The following is a 15,454-nucleotide window of genomic DNA, read 5'->3' as shown; positions in this document are numbered from 1 at the left end:
TCAAAGTCATTTCAAACTAAATGAAATATTTCTTATTTTTAAAAAGAAATGTTCCTAGTGGAGTGTTTGAAATTTTTATTTAATTGAACTATTACTTGAAAATGGCATGAATTGCACACAATTTTGATGTTGCCGAATCTGCAATTTAGCTGAAAAAACTTCTGGCCTAAAAACGTTGTCCAACTCTACCGCACTTATAACTGAAGCTATAATTTCTCATGTTTCATCCTTGCAGCTGCTGGACATACAAGCTCTCCGACAACAGGTAACTCATCACTTACATGTTTTCCATCATGACACAAAATGTTAATATGCTGAAATGCACATGTACAGATCACCACTGAATTGTATTTTAGGCAGAGCTGGTAGCGCCACTTATAATTAAGGTTGACTGACACTTTTTCCATGATAAGACCCAAATTGTAGTTGCTTATTACTTTGCCAAACCTCAACCATTAAGACTCAACTCCATTTGTGCAAGAGACTGATGTATTGTGGGATGTGTCAGGGTTCCCTCCCCACTCTGAACTCTGGAGTACAGATGTGGGGACCCACATGAAAGACCCCCTAAGCTTATATTCTACCAGATTAGGTTAAAACTTCCCCAAGGTACAATTCCTTTCCTTGTGCTTGGACGGTATTGCTGCCACCACCAAGTGATTTGCACAAAAGTTCAGGAAAAGGGTCACTTGGAGTTCCTGTTCCCCCAAAATATTCCCCCAAGCCCCTTCACCCCCTTTCCTGGGGAGGCTTAAGAATAATGTGAGTACCGACCAGACCCTTTGTCTCTAGGACACTGAAAATCACACAGGTTCTTAAAGGAAGAACTTTATTTAAAGAGAAAATAAAAGAATCGCACCTGTAAAATCAGGATGGACGGTAACTTTATGGGCTAAAAAAAAGATTTAAACAAAGAGGATTCCCCTCTAGGCTCAGCTTCAAAGTTACAAACAGCAGGACTAAAACTCCCTCTTAGCATAGGGAAAAGTCGCAAGCTAAAACAAAAGATAATCTAACGCATTTCCTTGCCTTTACTTACAATTTCTATAATTTTAGATGTATCATTTCAGGTATGTTTTCAGGAGATGTTTTATCTGCTTGGTCTCTCTCTCCATTCAGAGAGGGAACAAACAAAGACCTGGTCTACACTGGTAGGGGGCGGGGGGAATCGATCTAAGTTACGCAACTTCAGCTACATGAATAACATAGCTGAAGTTGACGTACTTAGATGGACTTACCATGGTGTCTCCACCACAGTGAGTCGACTGCTGCCACTCCCCCATCGACTCTGCCTGCACCTCTCGCCGAACTGGAGTACAGGAGTCAACAGGAGAGCGCTTGGGGTTCGATTTATCGTGTCTAGACTAGACACGATAAATCGACCCCCGCTGGATCGATCGCTGCCTGCCGATCCGGTGGGTGGTGAAGACATACCCAAAGAGAGCCCAAACAAAACCCCTACCCCCGGATCTGAAAGTATCTTCTTTCCTCATTGGTCCTTTTGGTCAGGTGCCAACCAGGTTATTTGAGCTTCTTAACCCCTTCAGTACATCTTTTCAGGAGGGATTTTATGCTACTGCATACATAAAGGTTGTTACCGTTCCCTTTATATTTATGACAGGACATTTCAGCTAAAACATTTCAGCTGTTACAAAAATAAGAGTAGGGAAAACATGTTGGTTTGCCCAGGTTAAAAACATTCTTCCAACTGTTTCACTGAAGAGTTCTAGTGCTTCCAGGATTGGGTGTGGGGATATGAAATTTAGCAGAAGGGATGTGCATTTTGCCATTCCTCTTGAAAATTCACCCTAGGTCTCTAGTTATGCTTCTGTTATCTTCCTGCAGAAACACCGGGATCCACTCCATCATGGCCCTGGTATACAACTGGCAAGTGCTAAGTCACTCTGGTTTCATTAAAATGTTTCTCTCTGATAGGGTTCTGTGCTAGAAATGTTTTGAAACTGTAGCCTGTGCTTTTAGAGTAGAATTTCCAAATGAACTGAAATGAGAGAAAGGACTGATTGAATAGCAATACGAAGGGCAAATTTCAAACGTGGTACAGGCAATAAATGTTTTGTTGAACTGTAGAGGTCCATTACCCACCCTACTCTTGTATACTGTACCCTCAGAACACTGAGATGTGGAGAATAAATATAGGTTTTTTTCAGTCCATCCAACTCTGTCATTTCTGTTCCATCACTCCCTCCCTAGAAGAGAACAAGATCTTCACATATAGATTTCCCTGCTAGCCTCTCTGGCCAGAGCCTAAGTAGGTCATTCCCCAGGAGACATTAAGGCACTTTTCTGACTCTTAAGATATGGTCATTCCCCTGATTTTGAAAGGAGAATATCTAGCATGATAACGAAAGAGAAAGAGAAAACATAGGCATAATAACCGTGAGCAACAAGAGCTTATGAAGAACACACCTTGGGAGAAAAAAAAGATTGCTTTTTAAATGAACACAATGAATGAAAGAAGGCAGTAGAGGTAATATATCTGTACTTCAGTAAGATGTCTGGTACACTGTTCTAGAAATATTCCGTAGAAGTTTGAATCTGATTTAACTTCAGTACGCTCAGGATTTGTGGGTTCTCTAATTGTCCCTTCTTTGTCTTTTCTTGCAGCAAGCACTCAGTTTCCTCCAGGGAGAACCACACCAAGTGGTAAGTGCTGTCTCGCCCTTGATTTACTAAAATTTATTTTTTTACTGTGGGATTCGACATCATACTGATCCAGATGTGTGACCTGATCTGGACATGTAATCCCCAGAAGTGGTCAAATGTGGTTTCATATGTGGGTCAGATTGACCCCAGTTGTCACGGTTTTACCAAGAGGGAAAGAACTAACTAATGTGCTAATAATCATTCCCTTCCATCTATTTTAGGGCTGGCATTGCGACTGGTGAATTCATTTAGCAGATGTGAGGGTCGTGTTGAAGTCTATTACGCAGGATCCTGGGGGACAGTGTGTGATGATTCTTGGGATCTCAATGACGCAAATGTTGTGTGCAGGCAGCTTGGATGTGGATATGGTGTTGCAGCAAAGACCAATGCCTATTACGGTCAAGGCTCAGGAAATATTGTTCTGGATGATGTGAGATGCCAAGGATGGGAATACAGTCTATGGGACTGTCCTCATTCAGGATGGCTCTCTCATAACTGTCGTCATTCTGAAGATGCCGGTGTCATCTGTTCAGGTAAATACCAAGAGTTTGCAGGTGTCTTGCAGGTGAATGACCACACTTTTCACCATGTCAAAGATGTTTTTGAAAGTCACATTACAAGGTTTTCAATACATGAAATACAGTTTTTGGAACTGGATCCCATATTAAAAAGGCCACTTTTCTACTTCCTCAAACATTAGTTCCATGCTTCAATCAGCCAGCCAGTTAGTTCCATGGTGAATGTGGTTTTGCTAGCATAGAATAAAGATATACAAGAAAAAAAAAAAGGTGAGGGGGAGGGGAGTCACCCTAGGATAGCCAAGTACTGCTGACATTAGTCTGAAGTTCCAAAGGGCAGCATCTGTCAACCAGGGTTAGTTTTCTGTTCTGGTAACCTCACTTCTTTTGAAAGTAGAATTCTGTAGTGGTGATAGGGCATGGAAATGGGATGTGGGAAACCTAGATTTTATTCATGACTCTGCCATGCCACTTAGCTTCTTTAGGCCTCATTCACCAAAAAAGTAAAATAGGGATAATAAATATAATATTGAGCAAAACTGATATAAATATAAAATCTTGCAATTGACACCATGCTCTCTCTGACTGAAGGGATGTCTCTTGCACAATGGATGATGGGATCTCTTTTTGGATCTATTAAAATGTCAATTTAAAATAATGTTTAGGCCATGTCCTCAGTTGATATAAATTGGTGTAACTCCAGTCAAGCCAATGGATCTACACTAATTTACAGCAGCAAAGCACTGGTCCTTTGTGTTTCCTTGGTTCTTTGGGGCATTCAGAAATTAGCCAATTGTATATAAATAGCTTATAAGTCATCTTACAACCTTGAATAAATACTGAATAAAACACAAGCAAACATACAAAATTCCCAAACTATATTCCCATGTCATTTTGTGCTAAAGGAAAGAAGAAGAAAATTTTATGCAGCAATATTCATAAAAAGAAAAGTTTTCTAAGAAAGTAATTTAAAATATCACAGTAATACAGAAATTTGTGTATATTAAGCAATAAAATAATTGATTCTTGTGTCCATATTAAAAAATTATCTATTTTTGTCTTTGTTTTCTCAAAAGAGAGCACTGCACCCACTTATGAAACTAGTACAACCATTCTTGACACCATTACAACTACGACGCCAGAGCCAACCACCACTTGTAAGCCCTATTTTATCTTTGCTTTACTGATATTGTATCTATTTTATATAGTACCCACCTACTGAAAATATAGACTAGAATTTTACAATTTAATGACCATATTCACTGAAATGAAATCACTAGCACGAGGACTGGATGATGGAGCTAGGCTGTTCTCAGTGGTGGCAGATGTGACAGAACAAGAAGTAAGAGTCTCAAGTTGCAGTGTGGAAGATCTAGGCTGGATATTAGGAAAAACTATTTCACTAGGAGGGTGGTGAAGCACTGGAATGGGTTACCTAGAGAGGTGGTGGAATCTGCATGTTTAGAGGTTTTTAAGGCCTGGCTTAACAAAGCCCTGGCTGGGATGATTTAATTGGGGTTGGTACTGCTTTGAGCAGGGGGTTGGACTAGATGACCTCCTGAGGTCTCTTCCAACCCTAATTTTCTATGATTCTATGACTTCAGAAGACTAAGCATATGAATAACAACTGTGGGCAACATGAGCTTTGGAAGAATGCATCATAGGAGAAAAAAATGATCACTGTTTTTGAGAAACAGAGTGAATGAAGAAGGCCGTGGCTGTAATGTATCTGGACTCAGATGTAAGACATCTGGTCACTATATCAGAAACATTCCTTGGACACTTTAGTTAGTATTGGCTTGAACCTAAGTATTGTCACATGGATTAAAATAGAAAGATGAATGCTTAAAGAAGCATTGTGATGTGCAGCAATGTATCAACTTTAGTTGTAGCGACCAGAGAGTTTTCACAGGGACTGATCCCAGAGGAGGGTTTCAGAGGGGGCTGGTAATATCGATGGGTGTCTGAAGTCAGAACTGCTCTGATATGCTATCGTAAGCCTGGAGGCAGCAGCTCCTCATGGGAGAGAATGTAGTCACAGAACAGCCAGCCCCTCTCACACCTTGCCATAAACCTCCCTTTCTGCAGGGGTATAGGGAGCACCGCAAGCGGAGTTTTGTGGCACACACAGTGTGCACCCCCTACGAAGGTCTTTCTAGTGCCAAACAACATTGGATGTGAGAAAATTTATGCTTTCTGAACAAGTTGCTACGTTTATACAGGAAAAAAGAAAAAGCTTTCTAGAAGCCTAAGTATTTTGTACTAATATAGTTTGTGTTATGTGCTTTTTTTCAGTTGAAACAATCAGTGATGGTGAGTCTGTCTACATACAGTATTGTTTACATTTATATTGATTTTAATTTACAGTGTTATGCATTTAGCTAACAACTTTCTGTGTTCTGGTTTGAAAAATGACAATGCCCTGTGAATTTAATTATGATTGTCATGAAATTGAAATTGAAGCCTTGGAAATGGGAAGTGAATTTCATGCTTGGGAAAGATAGTTCAGAGTGCTGGAGCCCAAAGTCTTCTATTAATTCACAGAAAAAGCACAGCACAAGCCATGGCTACGCGGGCCAACATTCCTCATTTGGTGGGACTTCTCGTGTGAGGCACATTGACCACTGAGTCCTTGGCCTCTCTGCTGAGATAATCATGTCAACTAGGACAGTGCTATGGCCGACCAGGAGCTAAAGGAGGGGGACTAGCTTCTCAATAAATGGCATTGCATTGCCAGTATGGGACAAATTTTAATTGGTAACCAAAAAGCATTAAAACATCGCCATGTGAAAATGGACAAATAGTCTAGCAGTCAATTGATTTGTGTCTTTCACAGAGCTGGTGCTAGGACTTGCAAATGGGCCAAACCACTGTGCAGGTCGTGTTGAAATCCTTTACTTTGGAGGCTGGGTAAAAGTTTGTGGTGATTTGTGGGACATGAACGATGCACGAGTTGTGTGCAGGCAACTGGGCTGTGGCGAACCTGTTGCTGCTCTGAGAAATAGCTATTTTGGAGAAGGCTGGGCAAGTCCTTGGATGACTAATGTGAACTGCATTGGCTCTGAAGACTTTTTGTGGTCTTGTCCTTACGAACACCCACACTATTCATGTGGCGTTTATGGAGATGCTAGCGTCATATGTGCAGGTATGTATTCTCTTTTATTGCATATCTGTAGCGTTTATACTCAGCGAATCAGCTTTGTGTTTGTTGTAAAATAGACTAAGGATTGTATTTTAAAAAGTTTTGCTTTATACTTTTTCTTTCAGTATATATCATATCCTTAGCAAAAATACACTTCAAATATGTAATCCATACTTTAAAGGAAAGTTCAGTAGGTGTTGATGTAGATTATACCGATGAGTGATATCATGAACCATCTAGTGTGTGTGTAGGTCAGGAGTTTTATCAGCTGGGTTAGTACGGTCCCAATCCGACATCCCTTAAGGTCAAGGGATATTTCTCCATTAACTTTAGTGGGATTTTTTTTGAGTCACAGGAAGCAGAATTTTATTATCTGTGGGTTATCCCAATGATTAATATAATTAAGTTTTTGTAAACATGGTGTTTCATGGTTCTGCTTTGTTGATTTGAAACATGACATCCTCAACGAAGGACCCATCCAATAGGAATGTCCCATGTCTAAAAGTCTGATGTTTCTGCATCAACAGGTTCTGGACTAACAGCGCCTCCAGAAACAGGTAACTCAAGATTTATACTTTGCCTTGTAAATTATGGACTTGATCCTGTTAGATGCTGAGCAATCTGGCTGTAATTCAGCAAAGCACTTAAGCACAGGCTTAAATGTATGCCCTTAAGTAGTCCTGTTGCAGTCAGCGAGACCACTCATGTGTTTAAATATTTTGCTGGACCAAAGCCAGACTGCTCAGTACCTGGCCGAATAGGTTCTGTATGTTGAACTGCACATCTCTGGAATCTGTACTTGAGTGTCTAAAGGTGCTTACAATGCAGGTATAATAGACGGGAACTCTAACCAGAAGTGTATAATACTGCTATACAAGAGGCTGAGCAGCTGCTATTAAGAACTGAAACAAAGGAGCTGTTAGATGCAATCTCTTACATTTTTTTCTTGCTGAAAAAGAAACAATGTATTATTTTGAAAGTATTGGTCTTCATTGTAGGCACTGAAAAGTTTTATCTCCTTTGGTTGTGGCTATTAAAACTGTAATAAGTATTGTAATAAGTACTCCTCAGGGAATACAGGAAAAAGCTGATGTACCCAAAACTATAGTTGTGGGCATGGAATTCACAAGAACTACACATCTAGATAAGCCCCTGTTTAGTTGATACTAAATAATAAGAAAGGAAAGATTCCTTCCAGAAGATTCTGCGGCACCACTTTATATTTGGCTCTGTAATAATGTTTAGTCCAGATCCTCACCCCATTTGAATTGGTGTGGCTGATCCAAGTCAATGTATCTACACCATTGTACACCAGCAGGGGATCTGGCTCTGCGAGATTCCTTGACTATTTGGCACATTCATCAAATTACCCAGTAATAAAGAGATGAACAATTGAGAAGACACCTTTAAACTATAATAATTGTTCAAAGAATAAGAAACAAACACAAATTCCTTCACTATATACTAGGGCTGTCGATTAATTGCAGTTAACTCACACAATTCACTCAAAAAATTAATCGTAATTAAAAAATGAATGGTGATTAATCAGAGTCTTAATTGCACTGTTAAACAATAGAATATCAATTGAAATTTATTAAATATTTTTGGATGTCTTTCTACATTTTCAAATATATTGACATCAGTTACAACACAGAATACAAAATATGCAATGCTCACTTTATATTATTATTTTTGATTACAAATATTTGGTCTGTAAAAATGATCAACAAAAGAAATAGTATTTTTCAATCCATCTCATCCAAGTACTGTAGTGCAATCTCTTTATCGTGAAAATGCAGCTTACAAATGTAGATTTTTTTTTTCTGTTACATAACTGCACTCAAAGACAAAACAGTGTAAAACTTTAGAGCCTAGAAGTCCACTCAGTCCTGCTTCTTGTTCAGCCAATCACCAAGAGAAACAAGTTTGTTTACATTTATGGGAGATAATGTTGCCCGCTTCTTATTTACAACGTCATCTGAAAGTGAGAATAGGCATTTGCGTGGCACTTTGTAGCTGGCATTGGAAGGTATTTACGTGCCAGATATTTTAAACATTCATATATGCCCCTTCATGCTTTGTCCACCATTCCAGAGGACATGCTTCCATGCTGATGGTGCTTGTTAAAAAAATAATGCATTAATTAAATTTGCGACTGAACTCCTTGGGGGAGAATTGTATGCCTCCTGCTCTGTTTTACCCCCATTCTGCCGTATATTTCATGTTATAGCAGTCTCAGATGATGACCCAGTATGTTGTTCATTTCAAGAACACTATCACTGCAGATTTCACAAAATGCAAGGAAGGTACCAATGTGAGATTTCTAAGGATAGATATAGCACTCGACCCAAGGTTTAAGAATCAGAAGTGCCTTCCAAAATCTGAGAGGGATGAGGTATGGAGTATGCTTTCAGAAGTCTTAAAAGAGCAACACTCCGATGCAGAACCTGGAGAACCCAAACCACCAAAAAAGAAAATCAGTCTTCTCTGCTAGTGGCATTTGACTCAGATGATGAAAATGAACGTGCGTTGGTCTGCACTGTTTTGAATCGTTATCAAACAGAACCCGTCCTCAGCATGAGCGCATATCATCTGGAATGGTGGTTAAAGCATGAAGGGACATATGAATCTTTAGTGCATCTGGCACGTAAATATCTTGCGACGCCAGGCTACCACAGTGCCATGCAAATGCCTGTTCTCACTTTCAGGTGACATTGTAAATAAGAAACGGGCAGCATTATCTCCTGCAAATGTAAACAAACTTGTTTGTCTGAGCTGTTGGCTGAACAAGAAGTAGGACTGAGTGGACTTGCAGGCTCTAAAATTTTACATTGTTTTATTTTTGAGTGCAGTTTTTTTGTACATAATTCTACACTTGTAAGTTCAACTTTCATATAAAGAGATTTCACTGCAGTATTTGTAATGGGGAAATTGAAAAATACTGTTTCTTTTGTTTTTTTACAGTGCAAATATTTGTAATAAAAATAAGTATAAAGTGAGCACTGTACATTTGCTCTTATGGAGAAGTTGTTGTTCTCTCTCACCAACGGTACTTATTTCAGTAAAAGATATTATCTGACTCACTTTGTCTCTCTTACAGAGAAGTGCTATAGAATTTAATAGAAAATTATACCCTATCATTTTAAGTGTTTATAGCTATAGAGTTTTTCATAGGCATTGATATTCCTGCTATAAAATTCTATATGGTGATTCAAACACTGATAGAAAGGGCATCATCACTATTAAATTTTATAATTTTTAGAATAACTAGCAAACTCTACTGCGTTCCTATAGATGTAATGTCTCCTAAGTCCAAACCCTTTTCCATTGACACCCCTTCTAGTTTATCTCTTTCTGCTCTGAAGCTTCTTCCATTGGTACAGAGACATTTCCATGATTTTTATTTTTGTTTGCCTGTTTTTGTTGAGCTCCATTATCTAAAGTCCTGCTATTTGTCTAGGACTTTTCCAGGGGATCTCAACTTGCCCCATCTCCTGTTCAGCTGCACTTTCTTCCCTGTTCTTTACTACCAGATGCAGAGTTGTGCTTGTATTATTCACATCCCTGGCAGATATGTTCGTCTGAGCTGAGCGCTCCTTTGCACTCATCCTGCTAATTAAGGGTTTGATAGTTCCATTTAGGCACAGTCCTGCAGTGGGAGTGGTGCAGAGCCAATACAGGGTCCTAGATTAATTTTTTTGAGTTAATCACGTGAATTAACTGTGATTAATCAACAGCCCTATATAAAAGTTCTAAATATTATTGTTATGTTGATTTATAATATTTGTCTTTAAATTGTTTAGGAGGTTTTCTTAAGGAGCCAATGTGCATTCAGAGGCTGGGATTTAGAGCATGTTTTGCTGTTCCTCAGCTCTTGCATATCATTGGCTATTTCTATTGCAAATTAATGTTCACCTCCTTGATAGCACAATAACAGGATCCATTGTCATTGTCATAAATGTCTTCTCTAATTGTGCCTTTGTCTTACTACAGCAAGCACCTCTTTCCCTCCAGTGAGCACCACTCTAAACGGTAAGTGTTATCTCACCTTGTTTTAATAAAATTTCTTCTTTTACTATGGGATTCGGCACCATCGACCTGATCACAAGATCAGCCCTACTAGTTCAGACCAGCAGTTCATCTAGCCCAGAATCCTGTCTTTTAACAGTGGCCAATGCCAGATGCTTCACTCAAAATTTCCCTGATCTGTTCATTCCCTCTGATCAATCCCCTGTCCCAGCTGCTGGCAGTTGGTGGTTTAGGTACACCCAGGGCATGGGGTTGTGTTCCTGACAATCTTGGCTAATAGCCATTGATGGACCTATCCTCCGTGAACTTCTCATTCTTTTATGAACCCAGTTATACATTTGACCTTCACAACATCCCGTGGCAACGAGTTTTACAGGTTAACTGTGTATTGGATGAAGTAGTACAGCCTTTTGTTTGTTTTAAACTTGCTGCCTATTAATTTCATCGGGTGACCCCCCCCCCCAGTTTTTGTGTTATGTGAAGGGGTAAATAACATCACCATACTCATGTTCTTCATAACATTCATGATTTTATAGATGTCTATCATATTACCCCATAGTGGTCTCTTTTCTAAGTTTAAGAGTCCCAGTCTTTTTAATCTGTCCTCGTATGGAAGCTGTTCTACAACTCAAAACAATTTGTCGCCCTTCTCTTTACTTTTTCTAATTCTTCTACATCTTTTAAGAAATGGGGTGACCACAACTGCAAGCAGTATTCAATATGTGGATGTACCAGGGATTTTATTGTGGCATTATGATATTTTTTATCTTATCATCTATTCCTTTCATCATGATTCCCATCATTCTGTCAGCTTTTTTGCCTGCCACTGCACATTAAGCAAATGTTTTCACAGAACTACCCGGGATGACTCCAAGATCCCTATCTTGAGTGGTAACAGCTAGTTAAGATGCCATCTTTTTGTATGTACACTTGGGATTACTTTTTCAAATGTGTTTTTCTAATGTTGATCCAGACGTGTGATCTGGCCATGGAATCCCCACAGCAGTCAATTGAATTTCCATACATGGATCAGATTCACCCCAGTTGCCAGAAAGTTATGAAAAGGAATGAAACTATGACTAATGTGCTAATAATAATTCCCTTCCATCTATTTTAGGGCTGGCATTGCGACTGGTGAATTCATTTAGCAGATGTGAGGGTCGTGTTGAAGTCTATTACGCAGGATCCTGGGGGACAGTGTGTGATGATTCTTGGGATCTCAAAGACGCAACTGTTGTGTGCAGGCAGCTTGGATGTGGATATGGTGTTGCAGCAAAGACCAATGCCTATTACGGTCAAGGCTCAGGAAATATTGTTCTGGATGATGTGAGATGCCAAGGATGGGAATACAGTCTATGGGACTGTCCTCATTCAGGATGGCTCTCTCATAACTGTCATCATTCTGAAGATGCCGGTGTCATCTGCTCAGGTAAATACCAAGAGTTTGCAGGTGTCTTGCAGGTGAATGACCACACTTTTCACCATGTCAAAGATGTTTTTGAAAGTCACATTACAAGGTTTTCAATACATGAAATACAGTTTTTGGAACTGGATCCCATATTAAAAAGGCCACTTTTCTACTTCCTCAAACATTAGTTCCATGCTTCAATCAGCCAGCCAGTTAGTTCTATGGTGAATGTGATTGTGCTAGCATAGAATAAAAATATATAAGGGGGAAAAAAAAGGGGTGGGGTGGGGGGAATCACCCTAGGATAGCCAAGTACTGCTGATATTAGTGTGAAGTTCCAAAGGGCAGCATCTGTCAACCAGGGTTAGTTTTCTGTTCTGGTAACCTCACTTCCTTTGAAAGTAGAATTCTGTAGTGGTGATAGGGCATGGAAATGGGATGTGGGAAACCTAGATTTTATTCATGACTCTGCCATGCCACTTAGCTTCTTTAGGCCTCATTCACCTAGAAAGTAAAATAGGGATAATGAGACATACTCAACTTCATGAAGCACTTAGAGATCCAAAGATGAAAGACCTATTTAAGTTTCAGCCGTAATCTTTTGCCATCGAGAAAGGTAAATTTTTCTGGGAATTTTTTCACTGAGCTCAGTGGGAGTCAGGCACGTTTTATGATGTCCCATCACAAGATATTACAAACATGGTATCTTCAAAGTTTTGCTCTACTTGTTTTCAGACATAACATCCTCCAGTAAAGTCATGCAGCTTCAAATGTCATTTCCCCTTATAATGTTATAAATACATCCCAGCTAATACCAGATTTCCCCCCCACCCCATTCATTAGCAATTTCAAAAAATCATTTGTGATCTGGATCAAAAACCAAATATTTGAAATTTTCAGTCAATCAAAAAGTTGAGAAAAGTATGTTTCAGCTAATTAAAACATTTTATTTGAATACAATCACAATGTTTCGGTTTGATTTCAGCTCGTTTCACAGGTTTGGGGTGTTTTTTGTTGTTGTGTTTTAAAAAAAGGAGATTTTGAAACTAAAAGTCATTTCAAAGTAAATAAATGAAATATTTCTTTGACATTTTCAAAACCAAATATTCTTAGTGGGGTGTTTGATATTGTAATATAATTGGACAATGAATTGAAGCTAGCATGAATTGTGCAATGTTTTGGTGTTGCCGAATCTGCAATTTTGCTGAAAAAAGTTTTGACCTAAAAATTTTGCCCAATTTTACGGCACTAATAAATACTAAAAACTGTTAATATAATTTCTTATGTTTCTCCCTACTCGCTGCTAGATATCCAATTTCTATGCTTCTATTATCTTCCTGCAGGAACATCAGGATCCACTCCATCATGGCCCTGGTACACAACAACTGGCAAGTGCTAAGTCATTCTGCTTTCGTTAAAATGTTTCTCTCTGATAGGTTTCTGTGCTAGAAATGTTTTGAAACTGTAGCCTATGGTTTTAGAGTAGAATTGCCACATGAACTGAAATGAGAGAAAGGCTAGGTTGAATAGCAATACGAAGGGCAAATTTCAAACGCGGTACAGGTAATAAATGTTTGTCAGTAATTTGTTGAACTGTATAGGTCCATTACACGCACCCCTACTCTTGCATACTATACCCTGAGAACACTGAGGTGTGGAGAGCAAATATAGTTTTTTTCAATCCATCCGACTCTCTTACTTTTGTTCCACCACTCCACCCTCGAAGAGAAGAAGATCCTCACATTTAGATTGCCCACTAGCCTTTCTGCCAAGCATCTAAATAGGTCATTTCCCAGGAGACAGTCTAAGGGACTGTCCTCATTGAGGATGGTTCTCTCATAAGTGTGGTTAGTCTGAAGATGCCGGTGTCATCTGTTTTGGTAAATACATTCTTTTTTGGTTTGAATGAAGAGTCAAATATTTGAGATTTTCAGTAAATCAAAGTGTTGAAAAAATATGTTCCAGATTATTCCAAATATGTTATTTGAACAAAATAATAACATTTTGGTGTGATTTCAGCTATTTTTACAGGTTTTGATTAAAAAAAGGAAATTTTGAAACTCAAAGTCATTTCAAACTAAATGAAATATTTCTTATTTTTAAAAAGAAATGTTCCTAGTGGAGTGTTTGAAATTTTTATTTAATTGAACTATTAATTGAAAATGGCATGAATTGCACACAATTTTGATGTTGCCGAATCTGCAATTTAGCTGAAAAAACTTCTGGCCTAAAAATGTTGTCCAACTCTACAGCACTTATAACTGAAGCTATAATTTCTCATGTTTCATCCTTGCAGCTGCTGGACATACAAGCTCTCCGACAACAGGTCAACTCATCACTTACATGTTGTTGTCCATCATGACACAAAATGTTAATATGCTGAAATGCACATGTACAGATCACCACTGAATTGTATTTTAGGCAGAGCTGGTAGCGCCACTTATAATTAAGGTTGACTGACACTTTTTCCATGATAAGACCCAAATTGTAGTTGCTTATTACTTTGCCAAACCTCAACCATTAAGACTCAACTCCATTTGTGCAAGAGACTGATGTATTGTGGGATGTGTCAGGGTTCCCTCCCCACTCTGAACTCTGGGGTACAGATGTGGGGACCCACATGAAAGACCCCCTAAGCTTATATTCTACCAGCTTAGGTTAAAACTTCCCCAACGTACAATTCCTTTCCTTGTGCTTGGACGGTATTGCTGCCACCACCAAGTGATTTGCACAAAAGTTCAGGAAAAGGGTCACTTGGAGTTCCTGTTCCCCCAAAATATTCCCCCAAGCCCCTTCACCCCCTTTCCTGGGGAGGCTTAAGAATAATGTGAGTACCGACCAGACCCTTTGTCTCTAGGACACTGAAAATCAAACAGGTCCTTAAAGGAAGAACTTTATTTAAAGAGAAAGTAAAAGAATCGCACCTGCAAAATCAGGATGGAAGGTAACTTTACGGGCTAAAAAAAAGATTTAAACAAAGAGGATTCCCCTCTAGGCTCAGCTTCAAAGTTACAAAAAACAGGAATAAAACTCCCTCTTAGCATAGGGAAAAGTCACGAGCTAAAACAAAAGATAATCTAATGCATTTCCTTGCCTTTACTTACAATTTCTATAATTTTAGATGTATCATTTCAGGTATGTTTTCAGGAGATGTTTTACCTGCTTGGTCTCTCTCTCAGTTCAGAGAGAGAACAAACAAAGGCCTGGTCTACACTGGTAGGGGGCGCGGGGAATCGATCTAAGTTATGCAACTTCAGCTACGTGAATAACATAGCTGAAGTTGACGTACTTAGATGGACTTACCGTGGTGTCTCCACCACAGTGAGTCGACTGCTGCCACTCCCCCGTCGACTCTGCCTGCACCTCTCGCTGAACTGGAGTACAGGAGTCAACAGGAGAGCACTCGGGGTTCGATTTATCGCGTCTAGACTAGACACGATAAATCGACCCCCGCTGGATCGATTGCTGCCTGCCGATCCGGTGGGTGGTGAAGACATACCCAAAGAGAGCCCAAACAAAACCCCTACCCCCGGATTTGAAAGTATCTTCTTTCCTCATTGGTCCTTTTGGTCAGGTGCCAACCAGGTTATTTGAGCTTCTTAACCCCTTCAGTACATCTTTTCAGGAGGGATTTTATGCTACTGCATACATAAAGGTTGTTACCCTTCCCTTTATATTTATGACAGGACATTT

The 15,454-nt window shown here is 39.3% G+C and overlaps 1 protein-coding gene across 1 annotated transcript in view; it reads left to right on the top strand.

Annotated features, from left to right (window-relative positions):
* Positions 1-15,454, top strand: part of LOC102934228 (deleted in malignant brain tumors 1 protein) — a 59,772-nt gene that overhangs the window by 23,988 nt on the left and 20,330 nt on the right. Inside the window, exons 4-14 of the mRNA XM_043551961.1 lie at positions 236-265; positions 1,813-1,876; positions 2,626-2,664; positions 2,886-3,197; positions 4,259-4,339; positions 5,478-5,495; positions 6,019-6,327; positions 6,852-6,881; positions 10,318-10,356; positions 11,471-11,782; positions 14,058-14,087. Of these exons, the coding sequence (XP_043407896.1) occupies positions 236-265; positions 1,813-1,876; positions 2,626-2,664; positions 2,886-3,197; positions 4,259-4,339; positions 5,478-5,495; positions 6,019-6,327; positions 6,852-6,881; positions 10,318-10,356; positions 11,471-11,782; positions 14,058-14,087 (1,264 nt within the window). The remainder of the gene's footprint in view (positions 1-235; positions 266-1,812; positions 1,877-2,625; positions 2,665-2,885; positions 3,198-4,258; positions 4,340-5,477; positions 5,496-6,018; positions 6,328-6,851; positions 6,882-10,317; positions 10,357-11,470; positions 11,783-14,057; positions 14,088-15,454) is intronic.

This window comes from Chelonia mydas, chromosome 7 (genome assembly GCF_015237465.2).
Source record: "Chelonia mydas isolate rCheMyd1 chromosome 7, rCheMyd1.pri.v2, whole genome shotgun sequence".
In the NCBI taxonomy this organism is placed as follows: Eukaryota; Metazoa; Chordata; order Testudines; family Cheloniidae; genus Chelonia; species Chelonia mydas.
The sequence above is the reverse complement of the archived record's forward strand: the minus strand, read 5'-3'. Positions and strand labels throughout refer to the sequence as shown.